At 46.4% G+C, this 20,534-nt stretch overlaps 1 protein-coding gene across 1 annotated transcript in view; it reads left to right on the plus strand.

Annotated features, from left to right (window-relative positions):
• Nucleotides 1-615: 615 nt before the first annotated feature.
• Nucleotides 616-20,534, plus strand: part of LOC310693888 (uncharacterized protein) — a gene marked incomplete at its 5' end in the record, with an annotated part of 32,493 nt that continues 12,574 nt past the window's right edge. Inside the window, 12 exons of the mRNA XM_083476283.1 lie at nucleotides 616-1,020; nucleotides 3,630-3,733; nucleotides 5,396-5,550; nucleotides 7,356-7,524; nucleotides 8,650-8,773; nucleotides 9,640-9,758; nucleotides 11,459-11,673; nucleotides 12,023-12,131; nucleotides 12,621-12,824; nucleotides 13,767-13,843; nucleotides 18,209-18,729; nucleotides 20,384-20,487. Coding sequence (XP_083332409.1) covers nucleotides 616-1,020; nucleotides 3,630-3,733; nucleotides 5,396-5,550; nucleotides 7,356-7,524; nucleotides 8,650-8,773; nucleotides 9,640-9,758; nucleotides 11,459-11,673; nucleotides 12,023-12,131; nucleotides 12,621-12,824; nucleotides 13,767-13,843; nucleotides 18,209-18,729; nucleotides 20,384-20,487 — 2,306 coding nt within the window. The remainder of the gene's footprint in view (nucleotides 1,021-3,629; nucleotides 3,734-5,395; nucleotides 5,551-7,355; nucleotides 7,525-8,649; nucleotides 8,774-9,639; nucleotides 9,759-11,458; nucleotides 11,674-12,022; nucleotides 12,132-12,620; nucleotides 12,825-13,766; nucleotides 13,844-18,208; nucleotides 18,730-20,383; nucleotides 20,488-20,534) is intronic.

A 20,534-nucleotide genomic window follows, 5' to 3' on the forward strand; every position in this document is an offset into this window, starting at 1 on the left:
TAGTCGTCCTCAAAGCAAACCCACTGAGATTAATGGGAATAACTGAATCCCATTCATCTCTGTAGGTCTTCTCTGAGAATGACTTAGCGCGATAGCTCTTGTTATGTCACCCGTGTGATGTAACATGCCAAGGTCCACTGCTCCGGTCCACTTCCCCCTTTCCCAATAGATGGAGCATCTTCCATTTAAGCTGCCACCGCCCCCTTGGAAACTGCTCTCAGAGGTAAAAAATTAACCGGCCCGAAGCTTTTATACAAAGTGCTGGCTTTTCAAAGCATGTGGATTGGCCAGGAAGGGTCCTATATACTGAAGGCATCTTCTCAGCATCAACACGTAGAGGCCCTGTTCTTAAATTCTCTTGGGAATAAAGGAGAGCTGGAGAGAAGAGCAATATTATTGATAGGTGAAGAGAAAAGCAAGGGGCGACAGCGGGCTTTTGGTGATTTCAGGCCACGCCATCTGGGAACTGTGGATTGCCACGTTTCTGCCTTCTGAAACACAAGAGGCCAGTTCTCTATAAACTCCAACCAGTGTGCAGAGGCTTGAATCCCATCAGGGTCTCCTGGGAGCCCCTCTCCTCCAGGAAACTCTACTCGGCTGACCACCAACACCACCATGACTTTTGCAGATATCCTGGACAACCTGGGAGGCATGGGCCGCTTCCAAAGGATGTCCGTCGCCTTCCTGGCCATCCCTCTGATGTTTCTGGCCAACCACAACCTCCTGCAGAATTTCACGGCAGGGATCCCCGAGCACCACTGCCGGCCCCGCATCACGGCCAACCACACCCGCCATGCCAGCAACCTCACCCAGCAGCTGGGAGCCGAGAGCTCTCTCCGGATTTCCATCCCGATGGATGAGAACAAGCAGGTAGAGAAGTGCCGCCGCTTCGTCACCACCCAGTGGCGGCTCCTGGATCCAAACGCTACCCTCCCCAGCAACACCGTGGTGGACACTGAGCCATGTGTCGATGGGTGGATCTACGACAGGAGCATGTTCACCAACACCATCATCAGCGAGGTGAGAGAGAGCAGCCCTCTATCTGGACCATCCTTGAGAGAGTGGGGTTGAGGATAAGTGGCTGGCAGGTCCATCGTGCAGTGGTAGAGCACCTGCTTGGAGTGCAGAAGGAGTGTCCCCTGCCTGAAACCCTGGAGAGCCACTGCAAGTCCACTACATGGACCAGTGGTCTGATTCAGTAGAAGGCAGCTTCGCAAGCTCCTTTGTTAAGAACCATGAGGTCTAGAATCTTAACTTTTTAAAAAAGGAAAAGGAGCATATATTATTTACATACAGAAGGTCCCTGCTTCAATTCCCAATGGCACCTGGAAAACCACTGCCAGTCAGTGCAGCCAGAGTTCCCCAAACCTGGGTCTCCAGCTGTTGTTGGACTACAACTCCCATCATCCCTAGCTGGGAAGACCAATGGTCAGGGAGACCCAAGTTTGGGAAACCCTTGTGTAGACTATATACTGAGCCAAATAGACCAATGGTGTAACTTGATGTAAGTAAGGCAGTTTCCTGTCCTGCCATGGACAAATGAGGCAACAGTTTTTCATAGAGATGAAAAGAGTCATAGGGCTGGAGGATAGGTTTGCTTTCACCCAAAGGTCCTTAATTTGCACTTTCCGAAACAATATGCAAACCCCTAAGCAGCTGTCCTTCAAAATTCACACTTCTCCAGAGATTTGGGTGCTGTTCGCTTGCCAAATAAAGTGATCAAAAATATGTGACTCGCGGGAAGCTGCACATAAAAATCCACCCGTTAGCAGAAAGAGCATGCAATATTGCATTATATGAGGAAATTGCTTGCAAAAATGTGTACATTAGGCAAAATTACACATACGTATATTAGAAGAGAGAGTCACACCAAAATGCTGATGAATTCTAAAGAGCAGCTTTAAAAGACAAAAGAAATCAGAACAGATGCTCATTCAAGACTGAACATTTTATATTTTTGGCATAAAACTTGTGTGAGCAAATCAGTTTTTGTACACCTCATTCAATTTTGTAGACCCAAAACACCTTATAGCAACAGATCTGTCAGGGGTGTCAGCTATAACAGCCAGAGGTTCAGAGTGTGTGGAGTCAAAATGTAACAGCGAAAGGGAGGGATTTCTTCACATCTGGCACATAATGCTATGGTGTTTTTCAAGCCTAGGAATCTGTATTTCAGTCTCTACAAGTGGGATCTGTAGCAAAATGTCCAAGCTTCCTGCCAGCCATGCCTTTCCTCAGAGATCCCATCCATTCTGCATTGGCTCCCAGTGCATTTCCGAGCACAATTCAAAGTGTTGGTGCTGACCTTTAAAGCCCTAAACGGCCTCAGTCCAGTATACCTGAAGGAGCGTCTCCACCCCTATTATTCAGCCTGGACATTGGGGTCCAGCTCTAAGGGCCTTCTGTTTTTGTTTTTTTAAAAAGATATTTATTAAGGATTTTAAACATTCAATTCACCAAACACATATAAAACCATCACCCAAGTACAACAAACAAAGAAAAACAGAAAAAAACAAAAAGAGTAACATATAATAGAAAACATACAACAAGATCAAATATCCAACAACCATATTTTCTTAACCTTTTGGACTTCCTCACATCTCCCATCCCTGCGTTCCCAATTATAAAATTATAAACAGCAATTTATCACCTTGTTTCAACTCCTATTTTGTGATTTTCAAATATTATGTCTCCGACTTTAAATACTTTTATCAAAAACTTAAATACTTAATTTAGACATAATGTTATTCCAAAATTTATCTTTTTCTCAAATATCACTTATTCTCATATTTCTTTCAACTAAATTGCTGGTGCCGTGTTGCCAGCTCTAAGGGCCTTCTGGTGGTTCCCTCACTGCGAGAAGTGAGGTTACAGGGAACCAGGCAGAGGACCTTCTTGGTAGTGGCGCCCGCCCTGTGGAACGCCCTCCCTTCAGATGTCAAAGAAATAAACAACTTTCTGACTTTTAGAAGACATCTGAAGGCAGCCCTGTTTAGGGAAGTTTTTAATGTTTAATGCTGGGGAAACCCAGCCAGATGGACAGGGTATAAATAAATTTTTTATTTTTATTTTTATTTCCCCCCAATCTACCAGCTAGCATGCTAAGTGCAAATTGGACTATGGGGGGGGGTGTTCCTCTGAGCCAGATTCCTCCCTCCTTGTGCATGGATTTTGGATGCGTGAGAGAGCGAGGTTACTATTAGTAGGTAGGATGAATCGGTAGCATCAGAAACATGGACATAAAACGTTTGCACCTATTTGTAAATGTACAAACAAATAAGCAGCTTCCTTAAATGATGACTTCCCTAAGTTACTCCTTATCCCCTTTCAGCACTCTACCTTGTTCACAGTTATATTATCTAAAGGGGGATATTTAGGTATGATAAGGATTGTAATGATTCATTGTTTTCAGCACCTTTGTAATGAGTCATTGTTTTCATTGCCTTCACCTAGAGCCCAAAGTTCACCAGTCACATAATTTTTCCTCTGGGACACTGGAAACAGATTCCGCGAGGCACTGAAAATAGATTTCCAGGCTCAGAAATTAAGCCTCGCTGTGAGGCTGCCTCAAATGTTATGTCCACCTTTGTTCTCACAAAGTCTCTGCTCCCCCCCCTCTCGATTTTTAGTGGGATTTGGTGTGCGATTCCCGGACCCTGAGGCAGATGGCCCAGTCCATCTACATGGCCGGAGTGCTGATCGGATCGGTGCTGTTTGGCAACCTCTCGGACAGGTGAGGTCCAAGGCCGGTTGCCATGGCTACAAACAACAAAGCTGGATGAATCTTCCCCCATTCCCCAGTTCAATCTGTGGGGGGTTGGTTGTCCCCTTCCTCTGGGGTATAATAACAACTCTTGAAATCAATGTGGTTGGGGTTGGGGGTGAGAGATGTGGGCGTGGCCTGTTGCGTGGCCTCCTGGGTCAAGGGGTGGAGCCTAAAGCAGGTCTTATGGTGAAGCCAGCGGGCCTCTCAGGCTCCAGCAATGCTGAAAGTTTAAACTCTCTGCAAGTCCAAATACTTCTAGGAATCCTAAAGAGCTACTGTGGGCAGGGACGATGGTAGCCCCAAAACTGTCATAGAATTCTACTCAGTATTGATCCAGAGCAGATTCCAACATATAGTTAGCAGAGTTAAAAACTTAACCATGTTGCAGGATTGCCAAAAATAAATAAATAAATAGACCAGAGGTGATTAATATTTCATCCAGCAGAGCTTTACTGCTACTGAAGGCAAATGAGCATAATGGTCACAAATCCAATACATTCAGGATTGGCCCTTCCACAAGAAATCCAGTTGCAACAGACTTAACTTAAACTTGCAATAACTTATAATAAGACTAAACCTTAGTCTTGTGGTACCTTGGTTCTCAAACTTAATCCATTCCGGAAGTCTGTTCCAAAACCAAGGCATGCTTTCCCACAGAAAGTAATGCAAAATGGATTAATCTGTTCTAGACTTTTTTTAAAAAACCCCTAAAACAGCAATTTAAAATGAATTTTACTATCTAACGAGACCATTGATCCATAAAATATAAGCAACAAACAATGTACTGCAGTCACACAATCAATCAATCAGTAGTTGAATTGGGTTCCATACACTCACAAAAACAAAATAAAAAGAGCCGCAAAAACAAAAACGCAAAATAAATTGCAAAAACAGACAGACCTCAGCATAACACTCAAAACAAAAGTGTGGCACTCATAACGGAAGTGTAACACTCCAAAGAGAGCACGTTCGGCTTCCGAAAAAGTTCACAAACTGGAAGACTTACTTCTGGGTTTGGAGTGTTTGGGTTCCAAGTTGTTTGAGTACCAAGGCGTTTGAGAACCAAGGTACCACTGTATACAGAACACCACACCAGAGATAGAAAGAGAAAGTGAAACCCAGGCTCCTTCTGACCTTTCTTTTATGGTCAGCATGACCTTGACAGAAGAGATAAGAGAACCCATTTAAACCAGCTGTACTCAGCTTCTCTGAAGGAATAACCCAAACATCATGAACCTTCTGCTTGCTTCTTTCACACAGAGAAGCTTCCAGAACCCTCTTGAATTAATTAGACTAAGAAAGATCTCTAGACATCAGGTCAATACTTTCTGCACTAAGAAATGGAAATTGGCAACAACATCAGGAGGGTCCCATCTCTGCAGTGAAGAAGGGAGACGGGCCGTAGCCAAATGGAAGAGTATCTGCTTTGCACACCTGAGTTCCCAGTTTCATCCCAGATGTGTTCAGGTGGGGTTGGGAAGCTCCCCTGCCTGAAACCCTGGAGAGTCAATGCCAGTCCATGGAGACAACAGTGAGCTAGATAGACCAATGGCCTGATGTGGTATATAAGGGAGTTTTTTTAGGCTCCTCTTAGCTTCACATTAATACATGTTCAACTCCATCATTTAGGTTTGGCCGGAAAGCCCTCATCGTCTGGAGCTACCTGCTGATGGGGGTGGCGGGCACCTCCACTGCCTTCTCGCCAAACTACACGGCTTACTGCGTTTTCCGCTTCCTGTGTGGAATGGCCATGTCGGGGATAGCGATTAACTCCGTCTCCCTGTGTGAGTACTTCGACGCTCCTCTCTCGCTGGCCAAGTCCTCAAGCAGCCCTTCACAAGCCACCTGAGAAGAACAGGCCCACTCCCATTTCATCCTACAAACCGGGGATTGGGAACCTCAGGTCCCAGGGCCAAGGGTAGCCCCCAAGGCCTGTCTAACTGGCCGCCGTGACTCTCCTCAGACACACACACCCCTTTCCCTAGGCAATACCTTTCGCTGGCCCTGAGGGGTTTTTGTCTGGAGGGAACGTGCCCTTGCACTCTGACAATGCCTCTTACTTGTGGATATTTGGTGGAGCATGAGACTCTTCATTTCAGGGTTGTGGGTTCGAGCCCCACATGGGGCAAAAAGGGGGTTGGGCTAGATGACCCTTGTGGTGCCTTCCAACTCTCTACATTATATATATATATAACCAAACCCAGACCCTCTCCACAGATAAATTACAGACACCATCCAGTAACCAAACCATAGTGGCACCTCCGGATGCTGCACCCCCCTGCAATCCCTACACAGATCTGGCTGGCACAGGGCACAAAACCACAGCTCGCCCCTATACACGAAGCCAAGCCAGAGCACAACTAAGTGCAGTACAGCCATCTTCCCAGAAAAACTCTTCACAAATTCAAGAGGTCAAGACACGAAGGCTTTAGCAACTAATCCACACCTAATGACCCACCTAAGTGGTACTCAGAATATCACTCAAGAAATCACTCAAGATATCCCTCAAGTAATTAAGGAACAAAAGAAGAAAAGAACACTAGCCTGGGAACTTCCCCTCTGCCCAGAACTTTTGAGGCAATACACCACACCCCTCTACAGTATTTATAGGAACTCAAACACTGAGATCCCGCTCTGTTCCAGTAACAAGAAGCCGAAAGCACCAGCCTGAAGATGACGAGTGAGACCTCGTCGAAACGTCGCCTAGACACCCCAACTTTTACACGGGAAGACACCCGAGGACACCAAAACCTGCATATATATATATATATATATATATATATATATATATATATATATGTTTTTAACATCTTCAACAGTTATTAAACATACTTTTATATCTTATACAATTTTTTTTACTTCCATCAATCACATCTGAAAATTTTCCAATCTTTTCCACTTAATTTACATTTCTTACTTTCACTATTACATTTAAGTATCATAAGTAATGTCTCTCCTCTTTATCTTCTTTGCAATATTTCATATATTCCTCCTTACAAAACTTCTTGTAGTCCTACTAGCGTAACTTGCTCTTCAAATAGTTCGTATATTTCTTCCAATCTTCTGTGAATCTCTTGTGGTGCCTTCCAACTCTATAATTCTATGACTGTCTGGATGGAAAATGGAGAGGGTGTGTGTGTATTTAGAAACAAACCTACTTTACAAGGGTAAAAGTTTATATTTTAACTGTACTAAGCCAGCACTTCTACACACTTTACTTTTGTATTTTGAAACATTTCTCCCAGTTTGAAAAGAACTACCTACCCCTTTTTAATCTACGTGACTATAACAGCTCTGTGTTTCGGTGCCCTGTCCACTCAATCAACTCCCATGGCACTTAATCAACTTGAATTTGAGTCAACAGCTCAGGTTCAAAGGTGCATCATGGGGAAAAGAAAACGATATCCTAGCTAGGCAACTAATGTACGACTCCTACTCTGAACAGCAAGAATTGCGGCAAGAAAGTGGTACCCATAATTGTTACCTGCACACTTTTATTGTTTTTACTCACCCTGCTCCTCTGACATCGGTTGCCAACCTGAAAAAAGCAGCTTTTTTAAAAAAAATGTATCCTTTTCTCCTTCCCCAGGCATGGAGTGGATTCCGACCAAGTACCGTGCCATTGTTGGCACCATCAACGGTTACGGCTACACCTCTGGGCAGTTCATCCTGGCTGGACTGGCGTATGCCATCCCTGGCTGGCGCTGGCTGCAGCTGACAGTCTCCCTGCCTTTCTTTGTATTCTTCCTCTACTCCTGGTAGGTCAATGTGGTCTGCTGGCAGTGGTGCCACCAGGGCAGGACTTTGGGGCAGAGAAGCCCAAAGCTCAGGAGCAGGAGGGCTCAGGCCGCCCCATACATCAGGGCTGGCTTGACACATTTTGCAGCAAGTGAAGTAATACACATGGCTGGGTCCTGCTCGCCACAGGTCCCAATCCCAAACACTGAGAATGGAAGGTGCTCCAAGCTCACTATGGGTTACTCTGCATTTTTAAATCGGTCCCAGTATATCCTTCCAATAAGGGTGGGAAAACATTTCGGTCCAAGGGCCACATTCCTTGCGAATGACTTCCCTGGGGCCACAAAACAGTGGTGGGCAGGGCCAAAGGGAAAAGAGGGCGCGGCAGCAGGTGTGAATCTTACCTTTCTCCAGGAGGCTATCTTTCAGCCACGCCAAAATCAGACTTCTCCATCCAGGCAAGCAACAGACAAATACTAGAAGGCAGAAGCAGTCAAGGAGTGGTGGGATGCAGAGGAATGGTGGGAGACACAAGGTGGGGAATCCCCAAGGGAACCCCCAGGGGAAGAAGGCTCAGAGCCCAAGGAGTGATAGTGGGATGATAAGAGGTGGACAGAGGGAGCAGACAGGGAGGAGGAGGTGTCGGAAGCAGAAGAGGTAACAGGGTTTAGTGAGCAGGGAGATTCAGTGGCAGAGAGAAGTCCAGAATTGGAAGCAGCAGTGGAGGGAGCCCAAAAGGCAGAGATGAGTCAGGCTGGTGAGGAACTCAGGGTCTCTCTCTCTCTCTCTCTCTCTCTCTCTCTCTCCTGCTGCACCAAGCTCCCCTCCCCCATGGTCTCCCAGGACCAGAAGAGGTATGAAGAGGGAAGAGCAGAGAGAGGCACATTGGTGTAGTCTCAGATTGTCTGGGAAGGATCTGGGAAAGGAGGGGACTTAGGCAGCTGTGGGAAGGCAGAGACATTCAGCCTCCACAACTGCCTCATAAAGGCAAGACCAATAGAAAAGAGTTGCTGTGCTCATTAGGCCTGGCTCCCCTGAGCAGGCATTTCTTCTGATAAAGAGTTAACTGCTCCCTGCTCTAGCCATTCCTTCCTTCCCTCAGAGAGCTACTGAAAGAATCCCCTTTCCTTGTGTTTGGTCTGCAGGCTGTATGTGGAGTCGGCACGATGGCTGGCAATTTCAGGAAAACACGAGCAGGCAGTGAAAGGCCTCAAGAGAGCCGCCCAAATAAACGGGAAGAAGAATGAAGGAGACAAACTTAGTGTGGAGGTACATCACGCTGGGGATGCAGGACAAGGAAGAAATGCAACTTTTTGCACAGGCACAAAATTAGGAAGCAGCTGTGTGTGCAACAGCACTAGCAAACTAATCGGTAGAGTTCAAATTCAGGCCTCCCATCCTGAGACACCTGAGGACTGGCTGCAGTTGGCTGTGATGGAAAGGTACTCTGAGCATGCTCAGAAGTATTATTTCATATATCCCTAGGGCTCAGCCATTTCAGTTCACTTCAATCAGTTATCCATTTTTCATTCATGAGTGTTGCCAAATAAACTCATATTTAGCTAACCATGAGATCGTTTGGCCATTACGAATCCAGCTTGGGAGGCTGGCGAGTCCCTCATTTGCCAACATATTTTGATGCCTTTCAACTATTTCATTCCACTTTTAATTTCTGTACCACCTTTCTATATAAGCTATGCATGAGCTTGCTAGATTAAAATTTGATTTCAAAAGCAAAACGCTTTGCTGCACAGCTCAGGTTCATTGTCAGCCAACTTGTGTCGGGAGCTGTAAAGCATTTCATGCCCCTGTTTTCTCATTCTGCAACAAGTCTTGGGAGACAAAGTGTCAGTAGATTAGGCTATCTGTGGCCATGGGCCAAGATGGCTATGTTCTGCTTCCACAGTTAGGGGCACCATGTCTCTGAATATCAGTTGGTGGGAATCACAGATGAAGAGAGTTGTGACTGTGCTCAGGTCCTGTTTAGGGGCTTTACAGAAGAGGCGTCTGATTGGCCACTGGGAGAACAGAATGCTGGCTTGGATGGGCCTTGGGCCTGATCCAGCTGCAGGGCTGCGTTGGTGACCTTCTGTCCCCTGCTTGGTTTATCCCAACTTTGCTCTCTTCCTGCTCAGGTTTTGAAATCCAGCATGCAAAAGGAGCTCTCCTCCGCCACCAAAGCCAGCCACGGCATGGCCGACCTGGTGTGGACACCTGCTATTCGCAGAATCTCCTGCGGGATCTCCCTTGTCTGGCAAGTGCCTTCTTTTCTTCTTCTTGCTGGGGCAAAAAAAAAAGGAACACAAACTTTGCCCCCCCCCATGCAATGTCGGGGACTGGCTGGATAAAGAGAAGCGCTAGGAGGTTCCAACCGAAGAACTCCCCCAGGAAAACAGCAGAGGAGGAAGGCTCACAGCCAAGATTGTGGTGGTGGGACTCTGGAGACAGGTCAGAGATGGAGGGAGGCTGGGAGGCGCAAGGAGCAACAGGCTTGAGGGGAAGAGAAGAGCCTGAGGCAGAAAGCCCTTTGAGAGCAAGACAGAGTAATAATAATAATAATAATTTATTATTTATTCCCCACCCATCGGGCTGGGCTTCCCCAGCCACTCTGGGCAGCTTCCAACAAAATATTAAAATACCGTAATACATCAAACATTAAAAGCTTCCCTAAACAGGGCTGCCTTCAGATGTCTTCTAAAAGTCTGGTAGTTGTTGTTCTCTTTGACATCTGGTGGGAGGGAGTTCCACAGGGCAGGCGCCACTACTGAGAAGGCCCTCTGCCTGGTTCCCTGTAACTTGGCTTCTCACAGTGAGGGAACTGCCAAAATGCCCTCGGGGCTGGACCTCAGTATCCGGGTAGAACAATGGGGGTGGAGACGCTTCTTCAGGTATACTGGTACAGATATATGGGTACAGAGAGAGAGAGAAATCAGGCCCTGGACCTGAAAGAGAGAAGGTGGAAAGGACAAAAGCTGCACCAGCTTTGCAGCAGCTGCCCGGTCCCTCTGTGTTGAGCATCCCTCCCGTTTTGACTCCAAGGCCATGCAGGGCTTTACATATAGCCGAACAGAAAGCTCAGAAAGGTCAAGGGCCTGCCAGAGTTTGAACCAGTTTGGGAGACATCCAGAGGAGGAGATTTAGGTGGAAGGAGGAGGGGCCAATAGCTAGTCTTGGCAACGTTGCCACTGAGAGCAGCCATGCCTGCGTGCTCCCTGCTTATATGCTATTTTCTTGAATCAAAAGCCAGCTTTACTTTGAGTCTCTGTTCTAACTGGCCAATGACCCAGCCCTGACATGCAAGCAAACAAATAGGGGGTGCAAAAGGGGGGGGGGTGTTGGAATAAGGAGAATGCAGAGGGGCTGAATGAATTATTTGCATCTGTCTTCACAGTGGCAGGTGGAGGGTGGATGCATATACCTGAACTATCTTTCTCAAGAAGGAAGTCTGAGGAATGGGCCTTTTCAGTGTTGGCTCCCTGTTTGAGCAATGCTTTCCCTAGGGAAGCATGCCAGGCACCATCATTCACGCATCTCTGAATTTTGAAAGGCAGTTCTCCAGCCGGGTAATGTGTACACACATGCATATACTAGGGCAAAGTGTGCACTAAAATGCCTAGATTAGTGAAAATCACATACAACACTGTATTCTCCAGGGGGAAATTGATTTACGAAGATGTGCAAAATCACATACAAATGTGACTCTTTGGAGAAATTCACACTAAATGGTTGGTGAATTTTCGCAAGATTGCTTAAAAATAAAACAAAAACTGCAAACTGATATGGAAATGTGGAGAACAGAATTTAAGATTGGAAAGAAAGAACTGTCAGAAACTGAAATCAACAGATTATTGGAATCCGTTTCAGACGAGACAGGAAGAGCTTTTGCATTGTTGGCAAGCAAGGAAGTTGGGGGCGTGTTGGTTGAGCATCCTGACTTGTGATCTGTCACCCCAGGTTCTCCACCGCCTTTGCCTATTATGGGCTGGCCATGGACCTGCAGAACTTTGGCTTCAACATCTACCTAACCCAGCTGGTCTTTGGCGCTGTTGACTTCCCAGCCAAGCTGGCCTCAGTGTTGACCATCACGTTTGTGGGCCGCCGGTTCTCCCAGGCTTCGTCACTTATCCTGGCAGGGCTTTGCATCCTGGCCAACATCTTTGTGCCTTCAGGTGAGGATCTTGTTATGAGTGCGGCACAGAAATTGGTTAGTGCAAAGATATAGTGTCTCCCCTCCCCACTGGCCTCAATCCCAGGCATAAGAAGAGTCCTGGTGGAACAGGTCAATGGTTCACCCAGTCCAGCACCCTGTTCTCACAGCAGCCAGACAGATGTTCCAATGGGAAGCCCAAAAGCGAGACCCGAGGAACTCTCCCTACCTCCAGTTTCCAGCTATTGGTGTTCAGATGCATATGTCTTCCAACAGCAGAGCTTCAGCATAGCCATCAGGCTAGAAGCCATTGGTAGCCTTCTCCTCTGTGAATTTTTGCTTCCAACTGACAATTCTCTCTTAATTCTTAGATCTGAGCAATCTGCGACTGGTTTTTGCTGTGATCGGCAAAGGCTCCCTTGCGGCCTCCTTCAACTGCGCCTACATCTTCTCCGGAGAGCTTTTCCCAACTGTGGTCAGGTGGGTCAAAGGGAGTCCTGGAAACCTACAATGCAAAATTCAGATAACTGTGAAGGTTAGCTGTGTTTCGGTTTGTGTATTGTTTTGAAAAGTGTGTTTAAGGTAGATTTGCCTTTAAATGAAAACGGAACTTCTCCTTCATCCCCATTGAAAAGTGTGGAATTAATTAATCATTAAGAGGAAGACGTACAAACGCCTCACAAGCAAGTCATGGTGAATGCATTGCTGTATAGTCTCCCTGCCAAGAAATCAGAATGAAAAGTTCAGTAAAGCTGTCTAGCTGCCCCTTAAGCTTTGTGTGAGCAAATCAAGATGACTGCTCAACAAACAGGTCATCTGGAAGAGCCCTGCATTTCAATTTTGTATCGTGTGATGCTGCCCTAGAAAACTCTAAGCAAACTGACGGTCATGCAATCCACATTCAAACCAGAAGCTCTAGAAAGAGCTGGAAACTGCAGATCTTCACATCCGTTTCCTCTCCTGCCACAGGCAATCGGGGATGGGCCTGGGGGGTACCATGGCCCGTGTGGGTAGCATGATAGCCCCTCTGGTGAAGATGACTGGGGAAATATTCGCACCGTTGCCGCTGATAATCTATGGAACGGCTCCCATTATCTCTGGCATTGCTGCCTGTTTTCTACCAGAGACCCGGAATGTCCCACTTGCAGAGACAATTGAGGAAGTGGAGAGACGGTGAGTTTCAAGATATATCTAACGCTTTGGGGAGGTTTCTGCCCTGGTGGCCCTGCCCTCAAATTGGGCTGGCTAAGGACGAAAACAGGGATGCGGGAGCTCCTGTTGCTCAGTCCCAGCTCCTGCCAACCTAGCAGTTTGAAAGCACGTCAAAGTGCAAGTAGATAACTAGGTACCACTCCAGCAGGAAGGTAAATGGTATTTCCGTGAGCTGCTCTGGTTTCGCCAGAAGCAGCTTAGTCATGCTAGCCACATGACCCGGAAAAACTGTCTGTGGACAAATGTTGGCTCCCTCACCCAGTAAAGCAAGATGAGTGTCGCAACCCCAGAGTCGGCCATGACTGGACTTAACTGTCAGGGGTCCTTTACCTTTACCTTTAAGAAAGAAAACAGAATTCTATATACTACTCAGAGACACTTAAAAAAAAAAAAGCACCCCCTCCCTTCTTTAACTGACGAATTTATAAGACTTTTAGGCTGGAATCCTATAAACATTTAAAGATAAAGGGACCCCTGACCATTAGGTCCAGTTGTGGCCGACTCTGGGGTTGCAGCACTCATCTCGCTTTATTGGCCGAGGGAGCCGACGCACAGCTTCCTGGTCATGTGGCCAGCATGACTAAGCCGCTTCTGGCGAGCCAGAGCAGCGCACGGAAACGTTGTTTACCTTCCCGCCAGAGTGGTACCTACTTATCTACTTGCACTTGATGTGCTTTCGAACTGCTAGGTTGGCAGGAGCCTATACACATTTAGTGAACAGTAAATGCCTTGTGGGATACCTTTGGGAGAAGAAAAGGCGAAGGAGTAAACCCTACACAAATCCAGAGTGGAGTCTCTAAGACAGTTAGATAAACATGCCCATTTCCTTCCGCCATTTCCGCATAGGGCATGATCACTACCTCCTGTATTGCTTATTTCTGTTCAAACACTTTTACTTTTAAGGTCAAGACCCCTCCGAGAGGATGAACAACAAATGAAGGTTCTTCTTGCCTCCACCAAGTCTGATCCCATCAAAGATGGTAGCTAAGAAGACAAAAGACACAGGGGCTATTTCACTCCACCCTCACCTGCCCACCCTAGTCTTCAGGCTTCAGACCCCTCCCCAGGTCCTCTCAAAGTTAAATCTCAGTGGGGAGGGAATCGATGGAAGCGGTGGGATATGCATACACCTACGGTACAGGCATGTAAATTTCACGTGCTCGCGTGGACACAAAATGTCAGCGCACTCTTTCCAGTCTTAAATTCAGTTCTCCACATTTCTGCATCAGCGTGCAATTTATTTATTTTTCAAACGCCTGCTTGAAAACCCATCAGCATTTTATTGTGAATTTATCCTGATATGCACATTTTTTTATTCAGTTTTGGCAAAATAGATAGTTTTTGCAAAGCAATTTTCTCCAGTATAATGTGTTTTTGTACACTACTTTCACCAATATACGCATTTTTATGCACGCTTTGTCCAAGTATATGTATTTTTGTACACATCACTTCGCTGGAGAACTGCACGGCAAAATTTGGAGAAGTGTGAATTTCAAAAGGTGGCTGTGTTATGATTCATGTACTGTTTTGAAAAGTGTGAATTGGAGTTTGTCTTTAAATACAAACTGATTCAGTTTCCTTCCCCATCCCTTATCAGAGATGATGGGAGTTGTAGTTCAGTAATATCTGGAGGACTGCAGGCTTCTCTCCTGCCAAAGTTGTTCAGGGATACACTCTGCAACTTGACTTGACTCCACACTAGGCAGCCTCTGACTGAACTAGAATTCCTGTGGCAAGTTTGATTCTGTGTGTCTGTGGCTCAATTGGAACCAGGGTTTCCTCTCATACCTGGTGCGTAATTAATGGAACAAAGTTTGGAAGATTGCCAGTTGCTACTGATGAAAATGGTTACTGTGCTTATTTTATTGTATACACCTGAGATTTGCGAAGAAATGTCAGACTGTACTTTCTGCATCCTGTGGCCTTTGGGCCCCACTGTTTACAGTTTTCTCTATACCTATATATATATGTGTGTGTGTCAGCCATGAGAGGCTTTTTCATGCATATGATGCCATAATAAATGTGTTAGCCTTTAAAGTGCCACAAGGCTCTTTATTTCATTTTGCATTGCTTTGCTTCAACAGAACAACAACGAACAAACCTATGGTCACGTAAAGCATGCTCAATAAACACACAAGACATAACCGGCTGTGTTCTTAGATGAATAAGGTATACTATTCATTGTACCAAATTATAAATTTCAACAGAAGTAACTCATAAAGTTCAACAAACAAACTAAGCAGAAGACCCAGTGGATCATATCATTCTCTAGTCAGTTCATTACATCCATGTAATGGTGTCTCTTCCACCTGTCTGTTCATAAAGTCCAAACCATCCACATGAAAGGTTGTTACAGTTCCGCAAAATCCTCTCACAAAGACAAGGATTTCCGGAATATTGGCCTTGTTTCGCTGTCCTGGGCTTCATCAAAAGTTAAAGCTCATATGTGATATTACAGGACAGCGGATCTTATGCCATAGTAGTAGCTGCAGTCAGCAGACAGCATTTTCGATTTGTACGGCTACTCCTCTGGAAACTGTGATAATAAATCCGTTAAGATGTCACTGGACTCTTGGCTCAATCCATGGCAGCAGCCCTTGGTGCTTTGGATAAAGGGCTGATCTAGACAGAAACACAGAAAGGTACTTGATATGGAGGGCTGCCGCCAAACTGGTGGACTGTTGTTTTGGTTGGAAATCACTGGGGAATACCAGTTAGTCCTGAAGTCCCATGTGTGTGGGGAACTACAAAGAAAAAATGGCTGGGGAAAAGGGGTGCGAGGCTTGACTCACTCTTTAGGAAAAACAGTCCCTAGCAGAGTTGAAAACACAGATCATTTGCAAAGCATAGGAATTATACGTTGTTAGAGCTTTAACATTTTAACATTTGCAAAGCATAGGAAATATACGTTGTTAGAGCTTTAAATATGCCACTATTTTTTAAATAATAATAATACTGTTTTTATTTATTTTCATGGTTCAGAAGATAAATTTTGAGAAAACAATTGTTACAACAGTAAGCAACAAGTAACTTGTCCTGATAAAATTATAGAATTTTATCATGCCATGTGTTAAAGTTTCACTTGATTACTCCAAGAGATCACGCCACATTTCCCCAAGAGTGCTGGGTGGATTCCTGCCACGGTCTGAACAATTTATGTATTCAATAAACATTTGTCATGTTATAAAATGTGCCAGTATTAAGCAATTAAAATTCTCCTCCACCCCTTTTGGAGTGAATAGACCATAAATGTTAGCAAGTTTAAATACTTTGCTCATGCATTCTCCAACACAGGTAACATCAGAAACAGAAACAACACAGGTAACATCATCTTCAGCAGTACAAGCAGTCTCCCCCCACCCCTGCTTATGTGGGGGTTATGTTCCAAGGCACCTTGCGCATCAGTGAAATTGCATATAATTGAAACCTACAGCAGAAATCCTGTCTGCCAGGATACCTGATAATGGTCACTGGTTGCATTACCTGGGCAGTCTGGCCATTCTTTTTTGATGGCTAATACTTTAGTTCCTGAACTGAGGTCACAGGCTCACCCTATTCATACACAAATACACCCTTAAGGCAGGATTTGTAAGCAAAAGACAATGGGGAGGCTTTTCCATTTCCTTCCTTCTTGCAGAGAAATATTTGAGGTCAATTTGGGAGAATCAAAATGGCTTCAGGATTGCTCTCCTGTACTATTTCAGACATGTGGTTTATATACTTATGCATATGTTTGCCTTGTACATTTATGAACATTTAATTTATATATGAGACCTGTTCCTTGCAGTTGTGATCACTTTTGCAGAGCTGTGTAATTAATGCCCATCAGCGCCTCCCATCAAGCGCTGGAAATTATTGGTTGCGCTGTAAATTGAGGGCATGCACCACCCCACATGCACCACCCAGAAAGGATAAATTCATAACCTTTTCCTCTGAAGCAATAGGTTTTTTTATGAATGGAAAACCTTGCTTATGAATGAAACTCATGTCAAATGATATAGTAAACCCAAAAGTGAGCAGTGTTTGGCCCACACCTCACCCCAGCAGCCACCTCTGAAGTCACACAGCCAGGAAACTAGGAAACCCCTCAACTAGCTGCGAATGTCTTACCAGTTGGAGAGGGTTGCTTGTCCACAGAAGAGGGAACTGTCATTTGCTTATCAAAGAGGGGAATGTGGGCAAGAGCAAGAAGAATAGATCTGGGAGGGAGAAGGAGAGTGGATGTTTAGATGCCTGGAGAGGGGAATAAAATGTGTCTGAATTTGAATGGCGGTTCAAGACAGGCAATTCACAAAGTATTGTGATTGACAAGTTCCGAAACTATGTACTCATGTGTGCTCCAGTGTCACTAAACACCTCCTCTTTCTTTGTGATGTTTTCATTACATTTTGGGTGGTCTTTCTGACAGGGCTGGGCAGTTTCCTTTCATTTTAGCTGGCTGTCGACTCTGTTTCCTTCCACTGACCAATAGCGGACATTGCAGGGTCTCCCTTGAGAGAGCCCCATTTTTCGTGACATGTGGATGTGTCAAAGGCAGAAGGGTTCACCATGCAGACTGATACATTCATTGGGGATTCGTGACGCGACCACAGCGGGAAGCATCCCAGACCAAGAGAAGGGTGGAAAAAGTCTTACCAAACACCCAGAGCAGCAAACAATCCCCCCCCCCCCGGATCTGCAAAGCCCCCATAAATAAAGCTTATCGTTGTGATGTTTTCTTTGATACCAGGAATGCAAATGACTTCAAGGGGAAAAGTTCATATTCCAGGCCTGACTCAGCTCATTCCTCTGCCTGTTACCACCATCTCGCCCAAGTTCGCTGGAAGTGAATGTGCACCCCTCCCTTTTCACTAATACCTCCATTCTTAGGAGATGTGGGTCTAATGGAACCGACTAAGCCGTCTGAAACTCAGCAGGAGCTTAATCAGAAGCACAGAAAAACAAGCCCCTCTCCAGAGCCTTTTCGTCTTGCTCTGGCCTTTTCAGCCTCATTCTACCTTTCATTCCTGCAGGCAGAGGGGGGAGAGGGAAAGGTACCCTACTGGTTCCTTCGTAGGAACTGCACATAAGCAGCGACGCATTTCTGGGTGACCTTGGAGCAGGCTCAAATATGAAATGCACACGCAGGAGGGCAGAGGTCCCGTCTGTTTGCCCATCAGCAGGAGGCATGGGAAGTGTCCTTCTTAACTGTTTCATTCCTTCAGTACAGCTCCAACCACTGCAAAGGAAATCAGCCGTGGAATCATTTTGACAGCCTCCACCGGGCCGGTTCTTGGAGGTTTCCATCTCTACGTTTTAGCAAGTCCATTTGTGATTTGCACCTCCAGATCGCCAAGCAAACACCTAACGTTTGCAAGTATATATACCGGTATATATTTTCTCCTTCCCCTGCTGCCATTGCATCTACATCGGCCAACGTGCCTCGTCCGATTCAGCCGGGCCCGTCCTGCGTCTCTGGGCCGCGATGACTTTTGCCCAACTTTTGGATCAGGTTGGCGGCATGGGCCGTTTCCAGGTCCTCAACGTGCTGCTGCTTTGCTTCCCGATGGTCCTCATGGCAGCCCACAACCTCTTGCAGAATTTTACAGCAGCCGTCCCCGGGCACCGCTGCCGCACTGGCATTAACAGCACATGCGGCGGCAGCAACATCACCACCGAAGGCGCAGACTGTCGGGATCCTCTGAGAGCCTTCATCCCGACAGACGGCAACCAGGCGCTGCAGAAGTGCCGTCGCTTCGTCACCACCCAGTGGCACTTCCTCGAGCCCAATTCCACGGAGCTGGAGAGAACAGAGGCAGAGTTGGAGCCTTGCCTTGACGGCTGGACCTACGATGGCCAAGTCTTCACGTCGACCATTGTGACAGAGGTAGGAAGGCCTTAGGTGAGGATCAGCAATGCCTCACCACATTTTCTGGGATTGGATTGGGACTGAAGTGGGATTCTGGATGACATGGCTGGATTTGTGTAGATCGGGGGGAACTTGCTGCTAGACTACAGTCCCTGGTCTAGGCATAGCTGTCAACTTACAGATTTGAAAATAAGGGACCAGCAGCCTCGAAAATAAGGGGTCAGCAGCCAAAATAAGAGATTTTCCGGGCACAGGTATGTTCAACTTCTGAGCCACTCCGAGCCAAAGGCAGAAAGCCCAGCCAGCAGCCAAATGAAGCCTCATCAGTAAGGGACAGCAGCGGGACAAGTCGCTGGGATAAGGGACTGTCCCGCCAAATAAGGGACGCTTGACAGCTATGGGTCTGGGGTGATGGGAATCGGAGTCAGTGCAGATGTTAAGTGTGTGGGAAGAGGACCTGGGAAACCAGGGTACAAATCCCCACACAGCTGGGTGACCTTCAGCCAGTCACTCTCTCTTAGACTGGCCTACCTCCCAAGGTTGTTGTGTGGAGAAAGCAGAGGGGGGAATACGCATGTTTAGCCCCTTGAGCTCCTTGGTGGAAAGGCGGGATACAAATAATAATTAAATAATATGGAGGGTCCCCAACAATGATGCAGATGACTTCCTGTAACAAAATTTTTCACAAATAAAGGGGGGGAGAGATAGGCCACATGTCCACATTCAATATGAAATATGACTATGCCCAAGATTGATTTTAAGGGAGCAATGTTGAGTAGCTAAATTGTGATTATCTATTTGCAAAAGTTTAGTGATTTAAATAATCCTCCCCCCTCCTGCAACCCCCCTCTCCTAATCCATCATTCACGAAAGCTCTCTGCGAAGAGTCTCCATATAAATATGGGGGGGTTGGGGGGCGTCTATTCTTAAGAAGTGGAGGACCAGCTTTGCAGGAGGAAAATCCCAGGTTCTGTATCTGGGGTCTCCTGCACAGTGGCGTAGCGTGGGTTGTCAGCACCCGGGGCAAGGCAAGTAATTTGCACCCCCTAACCCGTGGATTTGCGCCCCTAACCCTAACCCCCAGATGTTGCGCCCGGTGCGGCCGGCCCCCCCTGCACCCCCCACGCTACGCCACTGCTCCTGCATTTGTCTAAATTCAGCAATTTCCTACTCAACACAATTGCCACAATACAGTGGTACCTTGGGTTAAGAATTTAATTCGTTCTGGAGGTCTGTTCTTAACCTGAAACTGTTTTTAACCTGAGGTACCACTTTAGCTAATGGGGCCTCCCACTGCCGCCGCGCCGCCACCATGCGATTTCTGTTCTCATCCTGAAGCAAAGTTCTTAACCTGAGGTACTATTTCTGGGTTAGCGGAAGCATCTGTAACCTGAAGTGTCTGTAACCCGAGGTACCACTGTTCTTGCCAACGGGATTTAAGGATTAAAGTTTTTGCAGTAAAAACTGCCTCGGCCACCTATGGTTCTAGGAATGCCTTTTGGAGCTGCGGAGCTTGAGCACACACCATCTTCTGTGCGAGGTGGAAAGTTGGAAAAGGAAATGGAGCTTTATAGATACATATCCCAAAGTCAACTTTTCTGCTTCGCATTTCGGAAAAGCCAAGCGATGGTGATGCTTCTGTGTTAACCGCCCTCCCCCCTCCCTCCCGCAGTGGGACCTGGTGTGCGACTTTCGGACGCTGCAGCAGATGGCCCAGTCAATCTACATGGCGGGGGTGCTGGTGGGTGCGGTCGCATTCGGCGGCCTCTCAGACAAGTAAGGCATTTTGCGCATTGAAAGCACGTCGCGAATGCACGTCAGAG

This window comes from Podarcis liolepis (assembly GCF_965112155.1).
Source record: "Podarcis liolepis genome assembly, chromosome: 15".
NCBI lineage: Eukaryota > Metazoa > Chordata > Lepidosauria > Squamata > Lacertidae > Podarcis > Podarcis liolepis.